The sequence below is a fragment of the Diaphorina citri genome, unplaced genomic scaffold (genome assembly GCF_000475195.1).
Source record: "Diaphorina citri unplaced genomic scaffold, Diaci psyllid genome assembly version 1.1 scaffold369, whole genome shotgun sequence".
Classification (NCBI taxonomy): domain Eukaryota; kingdom Metazoa; phylum Arthropoda; class Insecta; order Hemiptera; family Psyllidae; genus Diaphorina; species Diaphorina citri.
In genome coordinates this window covers 168,564-182,648 of record NW_007377804.1, presented here as the reverse complement: position 1 = coordinate 182,648, position 14,085 = coordinate 168,564, and the positions used below count along the sequence as shown (strand labels likewise).

Below are 14,085 nucleotides of genomic sequence, written 5' to 3'. Positions count from 1 at the left end.
CATGAAATAATTGGATTGATTCTGATATGTATGAAGAATGTCTTACGGGGAAATTTCCAATAGAGTTTAACTCAAAATGACGTCAGCGATCCTTCCATATTCTTTCTTTGTAATATCCTTGATTACGTCCTGTCTTTTGAGAAGTGTTCTAGAATAGATTTCTGACCTACTTACAATCCCTACTTCACATTCATCTTCTTGTTTTAGAACACATCGAAACGTCGTCACTCAGTGAACACAGACGAGGAAAGTGGTGAGCTCCTAGGCACCAAACAACAGAAGCTGGACGATTATTGTGAGAAACTGCTCGAGTGGATTTCAGCAAGTGAGAAATTGCTGAAGGACAAGCAAGGGGATCAGAGTGTGTATGATCAAGTTCAGAATGAATTGAACTCCACATATAGACAACTGTTTGTCACCTATGTTGAAGGTGAGAATCTTTTTGTTATTTGATTATTTTGTTAACTTTTGGCAAGGTTTATGGATTTTTGTTGGCATAACAGGAATTTTTAGTCTTAGCCGACAGTATAAAGAAGGTATATTTTATTAATTGTACTTGAAATCTCTATAAAGGTGTGTCCAAACATAGTTGACCGGCCGTCGATCGACGAGGTGGATCTATGTTGTCGAGGCAATGTGGACGGTTCAGACGACATCGATTGATGTCGATCGACGGCTGGTCGACTCGGATAAGAAGTCAATCATGATGTATGTGATGTGCTTGTTCCAATCTTTACCCCATTCCGAACCTGTGTTGAATTCGTCAGACCTGTCTGACTATTCAGCCAACAGTTCTGTAACTTCTCGACTAAAAGACATTCCAGTGAGTAGATAACGCGGATAAGAAGTCAATCATGATGTATGTGATGTGCTTGTTCCAATCTTTACCCCATTCCGAACCTGTGTTGAATTCGTCAGACCTGTCCGACTATTCAGCCAACAGTTCTGTAACTTCTCGACTAAAAGACATTCCAGTGAGTAGATAACTTGTTCTTGTTTACCTTTATCTGAGCCCTAACTAGGGTGATTGCTTTGGGCAGACAATTGGTTTTGGCTACAAATTTTACGAGTGGATGTCTTTCGCACTCAACCTTTGCTATTTCTTTAGCAAGGAAAATTCAGGCCTTCATACTCCCTGTTTAAAGTCCCCCAGCCAGACTAAGCTGGTCTACTCCCTGCTTAACGTCCCTCAGCCAAACAGTTCTTACAGACAATTCTGCAAGAACCCATAAAATACACAATATCCTGTGTAGACTGCAGGGGCAAAGGTCTTTTTAGTCTCATTCTGGCAGTATAAACAGGATATTCTATGCTAATTTATACATTCTTTTATTTCCAGAGTGATGGTGCCCTCAGGGAGTCCCGGCCAGTGAGTTTGGCCACCAATGTATCCCTGGAGCTAGGAGGCTACCAGGTGGCTCTGGAAGAGGTTCTGACGTGGCTTCTGGAGGCGGAAGATAAGCTCAGTCACAAACAGGAGATACCGAAAGCGTTGGAAGCTATCAAGGCCATGTTTAACGCTCATGAGGTGAGGGCAAAAGTAGTCATTTGCTATATAAATTCACTGATGTGAAAACTTTGATATTGGAAAAACAAAGACACTATTAATATTATATTATTTAAAAAATTGGGGATTACGTGGTCCTCTGTAGACAAAAAAAAAGTGTTTACTCTTGGAAGATAATTTTTCAATCAACCGTCAGGTCAAATCATTTCTCAAGTACTTACTTTCCGAGGATAAATCGTTGAACTGGTCACCAAAAGATGACAATATTTTAGTAGGTACCCTACCTTTATACAGTTGCTCCTGACTGGCCACCACCTGACTGGACCAGAGCCAACATAAGAAGCCTTATTTGTCAAATTCAAGACAAAATTCATCTAAGTGTACCTATTAAAAGTGGAATGACGTTTGTGGCTATCAAGGCCATGTTTAACGCTCATGAGGTGAGGGCAAAAGTAGTCATTTGCTATATAAATTCACTGATGTGAAAACTTTGATATTTAAAAAATTGGGGATTACGTGGTCCTCTGTAGACAAAAAAAAAGTGTTAACTCTTGGAAGATAATTTTTCAATCAACCATCAGGTCAAATCATTTCTCAAGTACTTACTTTCCGAGGATAAATCGTTGAACTGGTCACCAAAAGATGACAATATTTTAGTAGGTACCCTACCTTTATACAGTTGCTCCTGACTGGCCACCACCTGACTGGACCAGAGCCAACATAAGAAGCCTTATTTGTCAAATTCAAGACAAAATTCATCTAAGTGTACCTATTAAAAGTGGAATGACGTTTGTGACAAGCATTCAACTATGTTTAACCCTTATCTTGGTATCACACAATTAAAAGTCCCTTCCTCCTCCCAGTCATTCCTGTTGGAGTTGTCCGGACATCAGGAAGGTGTCGGTGCGGTGCTAGAAGAAGGTGCTAGGATGTTATCGGAAGGAGGTCTGACCAAGGGAGAGGAAGAGGAGGTCAGGTTACAGATGAAGCTGCTCAATTCTCGATGGGAAGCACTGCGAGTGAATGCTATGGAGAAACAGTCGCAGTAAGTAGAATGCCAGTAGGATATGCTAGTTTGTAAAACAAGTTATTTGATACTCATTTCTCTAATGATGAGATGCATGACACTTGCGTGAAACTGGCCTCAAAATTTTTCTTAACTGCCCCCTCAGTTCCATACTTCCCTAAGAACTCCTCACATCTAAACTCCCTACTTTGGAATAATAATAGTGCTTATACTGCTCGCTTAGGACTGAAAAGTCCCTTTACTCCAGCAGTAGGCTACTACTATTCTTCTTCTTCTTTTTCTTCGTCTTTTCCCGTGTCCACATATAGACAACTGTTTGTCACCTATGTTGAAGGTGAGAATCTTTTTGTTATTTGATTATTTTGTTAACTTTTGGCAAGGTTTATAGATTTTTGTTGGCATAACAGGAACTTTTAGTCTTAGCCGACAGTATAAAGAAGGTATATTTTATTACATTAATTGTACTTGAAATCTCTATAAAAGTGTGTCCAAACATAGTCGACCGGCCGTCGATCGACGAGGTGAATCTATGTTGTCGAGGCAATGTGGACGGTTCAGACGACATCGATTGATGTCGATCGACGGCTTGTCGACCATGTGTGGAAAAACCTTAACAAACGGTTTGACCTATTTCTCAGGTTTATCCAACAAAGAAGAATCCAAGTTCATTGAAATCGACAAGAAGTTCACAACTCTGGAGAAACATCTGATCGAGTACAAGGATACCATTGGGAAACCTAACCTAAAGGTCCTCATGCGATGGATCAACGATATAGAAGGAGCTTTACTCTCGGATCACGTTATAGTGACCGACTTGACCAAAATGGAAAGCCAAAGGAAAAACTTTTACGTAAGTTTTGACGCTATATTTTTTTACCATTATTATTATTATTATTATTTAAAGATTACTCATCTTTCACCACTGCGCTTCCTTGTCGACCATGTGTGGAAAAACCTTAACAAACGGTTTGACCTATTTCTCAGGTTTATCCAACAAAGAAGAATCCAAGTTCATTGAAATCGACAAGAAGTTCACAACTCTGGAGAAACATCTGATCGAGTACAAGGATACCATTGGGAAACCTAACCTGAAGGTCCTCATGCGATGGATTAACGATATAGAAGGAGCTTTACTCTCTGATCACGTTATAGTGACCGACTTGACCAAAATGGAAAGCCAAAGGAAAAACTTTTACGTAAGTTTTGACGCTATATTTTTTTACCATTATTATTATTATTATTATTTAAAGATTACTCATCTTTCACCACTGCGCTTCGAGTCGTTTTTATTTTTTCGAAGCAATAAACCAACTGTCTCCTTAGACTCTTGTGGTATGTGTCGTAGCATACCCATTCCGTAGTATGTCTCTCATCAGATGGGCCACCAGAGACACAATACTTCCCGTTTAGGTGCTTTGTCAACACGAGAGTTACTTCGAGTCGTTTTTATTTTTTCGAAGCAATAAACCAACTGTCTCCTTAGACTCTTGTGGTATGTGTCGTAGCATACCCATTTCGTAGTATGTCTCTCATCAGATGGGCCACCAGAGACACAATACTTCCCATTTAGGTGCTTTGTCAACACGAGTTATGGTCCTATTATGCCAAAAATAAATGTATTAAATATTAGCAATCAAAATACGAGTGCGATTTGTCGACTCCGTTTCAGTTCATTATTGTCATACGAATCTTTTCCCTTTCAGGATCTCCTTCAGAAGCTGAAAGACAAACAGAAAGAGTTCGAAACGTTGAGCGTGGATAGTTTCAAGCAAATTGACTCCATCAATCTGAACGAGAAACAGAAAATCCAGAACGAATTCGTCGAGCTGAGCACCAAATGGAACGACATCTTGCAGTTGCTCAATTTCCCTTTCAGGATCTCCTTCAGAAGCTGAAAGACAAACAGAAAGAGTTCGAAACGTTGAGCGTGGATAGTTTCAAGCAAATTGACTCGATCAATCTGAACGAGAAACAGAAAATTCAGAACGAATTCGTCGAGCTGAGCACCAAATGGAACGACATCTTGCAGTTGCTCAACGATCGCCACTCGAAGATCGAACTGAACATTCAGAACTATAAGAATCTCGAGAACGAATTTATCAACCTGGAAACGTGGCTGAAGGAGATTGAGAAGTTTACGCAGGACATTGAGTTCAAGTTGGTGAACAGTCAGATAGACTCCATCGAGGAAATATTAGACCAGAGCAACGTAAGTAAAACAGTGACGAGAACTATAAGAATCTCGAGAACGAATTTATCAACCTGGAAACGTGGCTGAAGGAGATTGAGAAGTTTACGCAGGACATTGAGTTCAAATTGGTCAACAGTCAGATAGACTCCATCGAGGAAATATTAGACCAGAGCAACGTAAGTAAAACAGTGGCGTATATACTTTTCGCGGTACTTGTTCAGAAGTCACGTCAATTGAAAATGACTACAAAAAGGAGCTGTCACAAATGAGTAGTGACTAGGGCTAGGTTAAACGCAAGAAGGAGTTTTCACAATTGCCCTTGAGATCAAATTTATTTGAAGAAACCATTTACTGATGAAATTTGTAATGAAACAATAAGTCGAATTCTGCTATTCCTATTTCATGTTATTCTGTAAATATAAATACCCCAATAAGGGAGGCACATGCTTTGATAAGAGTGTCAGAGGGCTTATTATTATTATTCCATAAGAATCTCGAGAACGAATTTATCAACCTGGAAACGTGGCTGAAGGAGATTGAGAAGTTTACGCAGGACATTGAGTTCAAGTTGGTCAACAGTCAGATAGACTCCATCGAGGAAATATTAGACCAGAGCAACGTAAGTAAAACAGTGGCGTACCTATATACTTTTCGCGGTACTTGTTCAGAAGTCACGTCAATTGAAAATGGCTACAAAAAGGAGCTGTCACAAATGAGTAGTGACTAGGGCTAGGTTAAACGCAAGAAGGAGCTTTCACAATTGCCCTTGAGATCAAATTTATTTGAAGAAACCATTTTTACTGATGAAATTTGTAATGAAACAATAAGTCGAAATCTGCTATTCCTATTTCATATGTTATTCTGTAAATATAAATACCCCAATAAGGGAGACACATGCTTTGATAAGAGTGTCAGAGGGCTTATTATTATTGTTATTATTATTATTATTTCCCCAGGCACTCCAAGCGGACATCATCACAATGGAGCCTAGCTTCCTCCGTTTGGAGCAAATGACGAATCAACTGTTGAACGAAAACAATACCGATTCGAACTTCGCCACCGAACTTAGAGCCCGATACGAAACTTTGACCCGGGACTGGAAACGGATCTGTAGCGATGCCGTGAAGTGTAACCAGACACTGGAGAACACGAGGAAGCAGAATAGAAAGGTAAAGAGGCTTTGAATAGTTTAGCGAAAGAAGTGAAATCTACGTTTTTAACTCGATCATTTCATTCGTCATCAGTAAATTCATTTTATGATCAGACGGTGTCGGCGTTTTTCGGCAGCCTCTCAATCAGCCCTAGTTATGGTGATGGCTTTGGGCTGCTGACATTTAATTTTGGCTACAAAATTTTTACGAGTGGACGCCCTTCGCACTCAACCTTTTCTATTTCTTTACCAAGAGAACCCCTGTGTACATGTTGAATTATTCAAATTAAAGTACACATTTTATTTCTTAGGCTTCTTCGTATTTTTTCCGTGTTCAGATGGGGTCGGCGTTTTTCGTCAGCCTCTCAATCAGTCCTGTGTACATGGTGAAGTATTCAAATTAAAATTCTTCATTCCAGGCTTCACGCAGCGCTCATGTCCACACAGCAGTCTCAGCTGGAGCAGTTCAGAACGTGGCTTACGGCCACAGAGGACCGCATATCCCGCCTCTCCCAAACCACAGGCCCAGATCTGAAGAGTTTGAAGAAACAGATTGATGACCATCGCATCCTGGCGAAGGACTTCCAGGAGCAGCAGACCGTGATAGATTCCCTGTCCAATCTGGTGGTTGTGGTGGATGAGACAACCAATGATACGGGTAAGTGAGCTTTGGTACTTTTGGCCATGACCAGGGCCACTAGTTATAGTCTAACTGACATTGGATTGACATTAGAATTATCCATCTCTTTTTTCTCTCCTCTCTTTCTCCTCCCTTTCTCTCTATGCTCCGAGCAGCAGACCGTGATAGATTCCCTGTCCAATCTGGTGGTTGTGGTGGATGAGACAACCAATGATACGGGTAAGTGAGCTTTGGTACCTTTGGCCATGACCAGGGCCATTTATAGTCTAAGTGACATTGGATTGACATCAGAATTATCCATCTCTTTTTTCTCTCCTCTCTTTCTCCTCCCTTTCTCTCTATGCTCCTCCGTCTCTTTCGTCATGCAAAGGTGGACTAGATAGCAGTGTTCACCTTTGGATTTTTTCTTTGTCTCTCTCTCTCTCTCCCCTCTTTATTTGAGTGCTAGTTTGAGTGCATTATGACGTTGTTGTACACATACAAATTTATATTTTACGTACTGGACCCAAGGTACAATTGGGCCCTTGTTGGGCCCAAGGCTAACAATGGGCTCTCCGCTCAAGAGCAAAGTACAACTGATATTTTAATTGTATTCGACTCTATGCTCCTCCGTCTCTTTCGTCATGCAAAGGTGGACTAGATAGCAGTGTTCACCTTTGGATTTTTTCTTTGTCTCTCTCTCTCTCCCCTCTTTTCTTGAGTGCTAGTTTGAGTGCATTATGACGTTGTTGTACACATACAAATTTATATTTTACGTACGGGGCCCAAGGCTAACAGTGGGCTCTCCGCTCAAGAGCAAAGTACAACTGATATTTTAATTGTATTCGATTTTTGTTTATTATTGTAACATTTTGTAAAAAGAGCTCTCCTCATGAACATATACGCTCGCTTTGCGGGGATTATTATTAGTTTTATAGTCAGAATGGCACTTGTTTAGACAACTGTATTCTATTCTATGTTTCGATTCTTATTCCAGCATACGGTGAAATGGAAGACGAACTTATCGCATTAGGGGAACGCTGGGCTCACATCTGCCAGTGGGGCGAGGAGAGATGGAACAAGCTGCAGCGTCTGTGCAAGAACATGAGCAACGTGTATGAAGATAGCAACCGGATTCAAGTGTGGCTCAATGATAAGGAGAGTGTGCTCAAGTGTATGGAGTCTGATCATGTAGTGGACATGAGTAATGTACCGGAGAAAGTAACGCAACTGAAGGTAAGTTAGAGATATACGGGTTGAATCAGAAATTTACGGGCTAGAAACATTTATTATATTATTTACTATGTTATTAAATCCATAATATACGATTCTAAACAAAACTGCTGAGATAAAGGTACTCTTTAGTCTCATTCGATCAGGATAAACAAGAGCGAACTGAAAGAACCGAAGTCTTATCGTTCAAAATCGAGAGAAGAACAGGATACAAGAAAGTTAGCCGTTCCGAGAACGAACCTTATTTGTTCAAGATAAAGTTTGCTCCGTTCGGGAATCAAGACCGTCCTTCCGACACGCTACCTTCCGAGCTAACAGGACTTGCAAACCAATGTTGGTTGTTCTCTTTGTCTCTTTCTCTATTATGTATATTGTTTTCGCTTGTTTGTTTTATTTAAACGAGCTACCTATTTAATTGTTCGTTTTTGAGCTCTATCATTGTTTTCTTCCATTCTTTTGCGGCGCACTCGAATCCACGATGATCTCACTGCCAGTGATGCACCCGACTTTGTACAGGTGAGAAGTTCAATTTACCTGCATAATCAATCAATTCACACTCATACCTGCATAAATGTTCTTTTTTTTTAACTCGTAAATAAAAAATGAATAAACAATAAATAAAGTTATCCCCAGATGGGAATCGAACCCGCAATCTAGAGCTTACAAGGCAGTGCGACCTTCCAGGCTAAGAAGACAGGCGTTTAAGGCACTTTACCACTACGTACGATAGGTGGTTTCCGCTAAAATTGGACGTTTGAACCCATCAAATATAATATCACGAATTAAAAAGTCTTGAGAAGGGACAATCTACGATATTACGATTCGTCTCAAAAAGGGTTTTCGAAAGGGATTTACGAAGTTCAAGTACAAATCACCTTGACTTACAAACCATTTGAGAAGAGAAGGGAGGACATATTTAATTTGTAACTATATATTTTATCATTATTATTTTTCTTACAGGCTACGGCAAAAGAATTTGTGAAGCAATCGAAAATCCTGACCGAAATGAACAAGCAGGTGGAAAACTACAACAAAAATGATAAGAAAGAAGCCGCCGCTAGACTCAAGGAACAGATTATTCTCTTACGTGTAAGTAGTTTTGGCGAATTTATGTAATTAAAAATGGGGCCTTTTTAAACTGATAACGACAGTGAAAGAAATGTAAGGAAATGTTGGGAGAAGCGTAGGAAAACGTCATGACGCGTGACAGCCAGGTTCTAAGGCTCACTATCAGGTAGACCTGACAGGTACGACTGGAAAGGTCTGTCAGGTCTACCTGATAGTGAGTGGCTGGCCCAATTTTTCCAAATCACATTACTTTTCCATGTCATTGATTGACATTTTTCGTACTTGTTTTCAGAAAAAGTTCTTCGAGTTGGAGGAAAAGTTTGAGAAGTACAAATCGCCCGAGAATATTGACCTGAAATTGGAGCGGGCTCTCGCCTCCCTGAAGGAAATCAAGGAGAGGACTTGTTTCCTGGAATTATCCTCAGACGATACTGATGGCATTCAGAACCAGATTAAACACTGCATGGTAAGCTAGAGTTTGTCATCTGTTATTTTTTTTTTTTCAGTGTAGAGGTGAATTATTTACAGTGAGCAAAAGTCTCTTAACAGTATTTGCTTTAGGACTGCGTTACAAGTGTTAATTTCGAAGGTTAAAAACTGAGTGGAGCGGAGAGCATAGCGCCTAGAGGGAAGTGACGAGTTCAAACCGCACTGAGCTGAGGGCAAAAGCTAACCTTACTTTATTATTGGTCCAAAACCTACATTCGATCGTGATAAAGGGACTCTCGAGTGCTATCTCAGCAGAATAAACAAGGTACATTCTATGCTATATTCCATCCTGTTTTCTTCCAGAAAATCTACGCCACTCTGAGTGATATAAAGAACAATATTGAGGGCGTCATCAAACAAGGAAGGAAAGCTGTGGAAAACAAATCTGTGCCAAATCCTGATGAGATTTCGGCCAGAGTGGATACTGTGAAAGAACTCTACAATGAGGTAATTTTTTCGTTGAGGCTCGTTTGAAGAAGGAACTATTAATCGAATATCAGAGGCCTTGAAAATCTCTACTCCTTTGTCTACCTTTCATTGTCTCTACAGGCCATAATGCACAGACCATAAAAATGTCTCCCTATCATAATGTGCGAGACCTCGTTCAGACTGCTGGGGTCAACGGACTTTTCAGTCCTATTCGGGCAGGATAAACAAAGTATATTCTATTCTACCTCTACAGAAGTGCAATCTACCTTTTTAATCTTATAAATGTATCTTCTTGTGTTACTGAGTACTTCCCTATCATAAGTTCTTTGTAATTTGGTATTATCTATTTATAGAATTCAGTCCAATAGTATTGTATGTAACTTTATTGACGTTTCAAAATAATTGTACAACGCGGAATATTTTTTTGCGGAACAATAAGAAGTTCTTTGTAATTTGGTATTATCTATTTATAGAATTCAGTCCAATAGTATTGTATGTAACTTTATTGACGTTTCAAAATAATTGTATCACGCGGAATATTTTTTTGCGGAACAATAACATTTTTCAGAAACTATTTAAAAGAAATAAACCTTCGCAATCCATTACTCCGTTTCTGATGATGCATATCGAAACATCTCGGTTACTCCGTTTCTGACGATGTATAATGAAATCTTTCTAGCTGGGAGCTGTTGTAATTTTGCAAACTACGAAATGTCAATAAAGAGTTTCATTCTTGTTGTTCATAATAACAAGTATTAAATAAAGAAAATAAAACATTAAAAAAACAAAACAAACATTCAATATCTTTATTTCCAGCTGGGCCTCACCATAACCAATTCGAAGAACACGCTAGAAACCAATAAAGAGTTTCATTCTTGTTGTTCATAATAACAAGTATTAAATAAAGAAAATAAAACATTAAAAAAACAAAACAAACATTCAATATGTTTATTTCCAGCTGGGCCTCACCATAACCAATTCGAAGAACACGCTAGAAACTGCGTACGACCTGAGCTCCAGCTTGAACATGGACCTTGCCAAGTGTATGCAATGGCTGAGCAGCGTGGAAAATGATCTGGAACAGATAGACTCCACCCCGCTACCCGACCGGGACTTGCAGGCCGAACTCACTTTTGTTGACGTAAGTGGAAAATGATCTGGAACAGATAGACTCCACCCCGCTACCCGACCGGGACTTGCAGGCCGAACTCACTTTTGTTGACGTAAGTTTACAGTTACTTTTCTTTTCTTTACATCAGTTACTTTTCTTTAAGTCATCAGTTTCTTTAGGTTATATCAGTTACTTTATTTCATTTTTTCCTTTGTATATTCTCAGTAGAGCCGTATTTTACTGTCGTACTTTTTTATTCCACCAAGGAAATATGCATTTTCAACTTCAACATCTTGACTGCCAAAGCATATTCCATGGTGTTTACCCACAAAAACTCATGTATTAAAAGATCTCCCTTAACATGAGAGACAGACTCTTTTATACTTGGAATTTACGAGTGGATACCCTTCGCATCTACTGCTAGAACTATTAACATAGTGGAAATAAAATAAGAGAAATTTAAAGATATATCGTTTCCTCCCTCCTCCTCCTTCAGGAAACGCGTCAGGAAGCCTCCACAAAATGGACAAGTTTACCCACAAAAACTCATGTATTAAAAGATCTCCCTTAACATGAGAGACAGACTCTTTTATACTTGGAATTTACGAGTGGATGCCCTTCGCATCTACTGCTAGAACTATTAACATAGAGGAAATAAAATAAGAGAAATTTAAAGATATAGTTATCGTTTACTCCCTCCTCCTCCTTCAGGAAACGCGTCAGGAAGCCTCCACAAAATGGACAGACGTGAAGAATCAAATCAACGCCAACTTCAAAAGTTTCTGCAACCTGTGTGATGTGGCGTACCTGGAGAATTTGAATGAGAGAGTGGACGAAGCCAACAGAAAGTTTAATCGGATCTGTGAACGCCTGAAGGAAACTCAACAACAGTTCAAGGTAAGAGAAATAGAACATTGTAAAATAGAACAGAACTGAATAAAATAGAATAGAACAGGCAATCAGAATATTACCAAAAGAGAAGAGGCAAACAGAATATTACCAGAAGAGAAGAGGCAAACAGAATATTACCAGAAGAGAACAGACAAACAGAATATTACCAGAAGAGAACAGGCAAACAGAATATTATGCATTATAGTATTACAAGTATTGAACTTATATCCAAGGATTACTCGATTTTTTTCCTCACTTGTAAGTTTATTCGTAATAGTAGGGTAGCTAAAAGTCTAAGGTTCGTTCTCAGAACAGCTGGCTTTCTCCTATCCTGTCTTCCTTCTCTCTTCGATTTCGGGACGACAAGACCCTAGCAGTTATAGTTCCCTCTGTCAAACCTCTTAAAAAAAAAGAACTATTATAAAGATGTGTCATACGATAAATAAATAAATAATCCGGCTAGTCTATGTTACTGCGACGACCAGATCTTTTGTCACGAACGTTGATTTAACTCCTGTCTTATTGCAGGCCCAACAGAGAACTCAGTTGTTGGAAGTGTCCGTGGTGGAAGCCCAAGTATCAGAGGCCCAGGTGGTCGAGTTCCAGGACTGGCTAAACCAGGTGGACCTGCAGATCAGCACTCGAATCCACGATGATCTCACTGCCAGTGATGCACCCGACTTTGTACAGGTGAGAAGTTCAATTTACCTGCATAATCAATCAATCCACACTCATACCTGCATAAATGTTCTTTTTTTTAACTCGTAAATAAATGAATAAACAATAAATAAAGTTATCCCCAGATGGGAATCGAACCCGCAATCTAGAGCTTACAAGGCAGTGCGACCTTCCAGGCTAAGAAGGCAGGCGTTTAAGGCACTTTACCACTATCTACGTACGATAGGTGGTTTCCGCTAAAATTGGACGTTTGAACCCATCAAATATAATATCACGAATTAAAAAGTCTTGAGATGGGGCAATTTACGATATTACGATTCGTCTCAAAAAGGGTTTTCGAAAGGGATTTACGAAGTTCAAGTACAAATCACCTTGACTTGCATGATTAAAAGGGTTTTCGAAAGGGATTTACGAAGTTCAAGTACAAATCACCTTGACTTGCATGATTAAAACCATTTGAGAAGAGAAGGGAGGACGTATTTAATTTGTAACTATATATTTTATCATTATTATTTTTCTTACAGGCTACGGCAAAAGAATTTGTGAAGCAATCGAAAATCCTGACCGAAATGAACAAGCAGGTGGAAAACTACAACAAGAATGATAAGAAAGAAGCCGCTGCTAGACTCAAGGAACAGATTATTCTCTTACGTGTAAGTAGTTTTGGCGAATTTATGTAATTAAAAATGGGGCTTTTTTAAACTGATAATGACAGTGAAAGAAATGTAAGGAAATATTGGGAGAAGCGTAGGAAAACGTCATGACGCGTGACAGCCAGGTACTAAGGCTCACTATCAGGTAGACCTGACAGGTACGACTGGAAAGGTCTAAATGGTTGAAATTCGGGAAAGAGAAATAGAACAATCTAAAGTGGGCTCTGTACTCTTACATTCCGTTATTCATCATGGACCTCAGACTGTTGAGAGAGTTGAGATTGATGATACAGAGACCGAGTCTGCTAATGAATCTGCCACTGATATAGATGATATTGAAGACAAGTGGCCCTCATCCCCTGTATTCTCCAACAAACTAAGCAAGCAAAGGATTCTATCTGACGACAGTATTCTGAGCAGTAGAGAAAGTTTGAAGAATTCCAAAATTGTCGAAGAAGATGAAACAAATGACGCGGAAAGTAGGCACGTCCGTGCAAACTCAGTCGAAGGCGAGACACCAAATACTAGGAGTCAATTAGCACACAAACAAAACAACCTAGCTGAAACAAGCGTTAAAATTTTAAAATCAGAAGAGCCAAAGTTTACGTCTGAACCTGATATACGTCTTCGTGTGACTGGCATTGTAAACAGGACTGAGTTGACTACTATCACTACAATGAATGATAGACCTCGCGTCAAGATAGAAAGTGAAGACAATGCTCCATCCGATAAGTCCACCAATTCCATCAAGTCCGTGAAAGAGTTGAAAGTCCGGAAAGAAGTTGAAGTATCCAAGACATACGAGTTGGTTGGGAAATATGATACGTCCAGCAAGGATGGGGATGAAGATAGCTTCTCTGGCAGTGACAAGGAGACGGATGAAGTGGTAGTGTTCTCAGAGGACGAAGGACATCACACGTTCGTGGATTACGATACGGATTCTTCCTGCCATTCTGTAGAACACAATAGTAAGGTATACATACATTTTATATCAATTTATTTTTACTCAATAGGAACATAATATATCTGTCGAACAATG

The 14,085-nt window shown here is 39.5% G+C and overlaps 1 protein-coding gene across 1 annotated transcript in view; it reads left to right on the top strand.

Moving 5' to 3' along the window:
* The window catches only part of LOC103508122 (utrophin-like), a gene marked incomplete at its 5' end in the record, with an annotated part of 45,159 nt that overhangs the window by 16,155 nt on the left and 14,919 nt on the right, over positions 1 to 14,085 (top strand). The window contains 15 exons of the mRNA XM_026822814.1: positions 208 to 430; positions 832 to 974; positions 1,340 to 1,528; positions 2,371 to 2,552; positions 6,295 to 6,533; positions 7,492 to 7,734; positions 8,158 to 8,243; positions 8,688 to 8,816; positions 9,088 to 9,261; positions 9,588 to 9,731; positions 10,672 to 10,854; positions 11,536 to 11,721; positions 12,244 to 12,405; positions 12,918 to 13,046; positions 13,228 to 14,019. Of these exons, the coding sequence (XP_026678615.1) occupies positions 208 to 430; positions 832 to 974; positions 1,340 to 1,528; positions 2,371 to 2,552; positions 6,295 to 6,533; positions 7,492 to 7,734; positions 8,158 to 8,243; positions 8,688 to 8,816; positions 9,088 to 9,261; positions 9,588 to 9,731; positions 10,672 to 10,854; positions 11,536 to 11,721; positions 12,244 to 12,405; positions 12,918 to 13,046; positions 13,228 to 14,019 (3,204 nt within the window). The remainder of the gene's footprint in view (positions 1 to 207; positions 431 to 831; positions 975 to 1,339; positions 1,529 to 2,370; positions 2,553 to 6,294; positions 6,534 to 7,491; positions 7,735 to 8,157; positions 8,244 to 8,687; positions 8,817 to 9,087; positions 9,262 to 9,587; positions 9,732 to 10,671; positions 10,855 to 11,535; positions 11,722 to 12,243; positions 12,406 to 12,917; positions 13,047 to 13,227; positions 14,020 to 14,085) is intronic.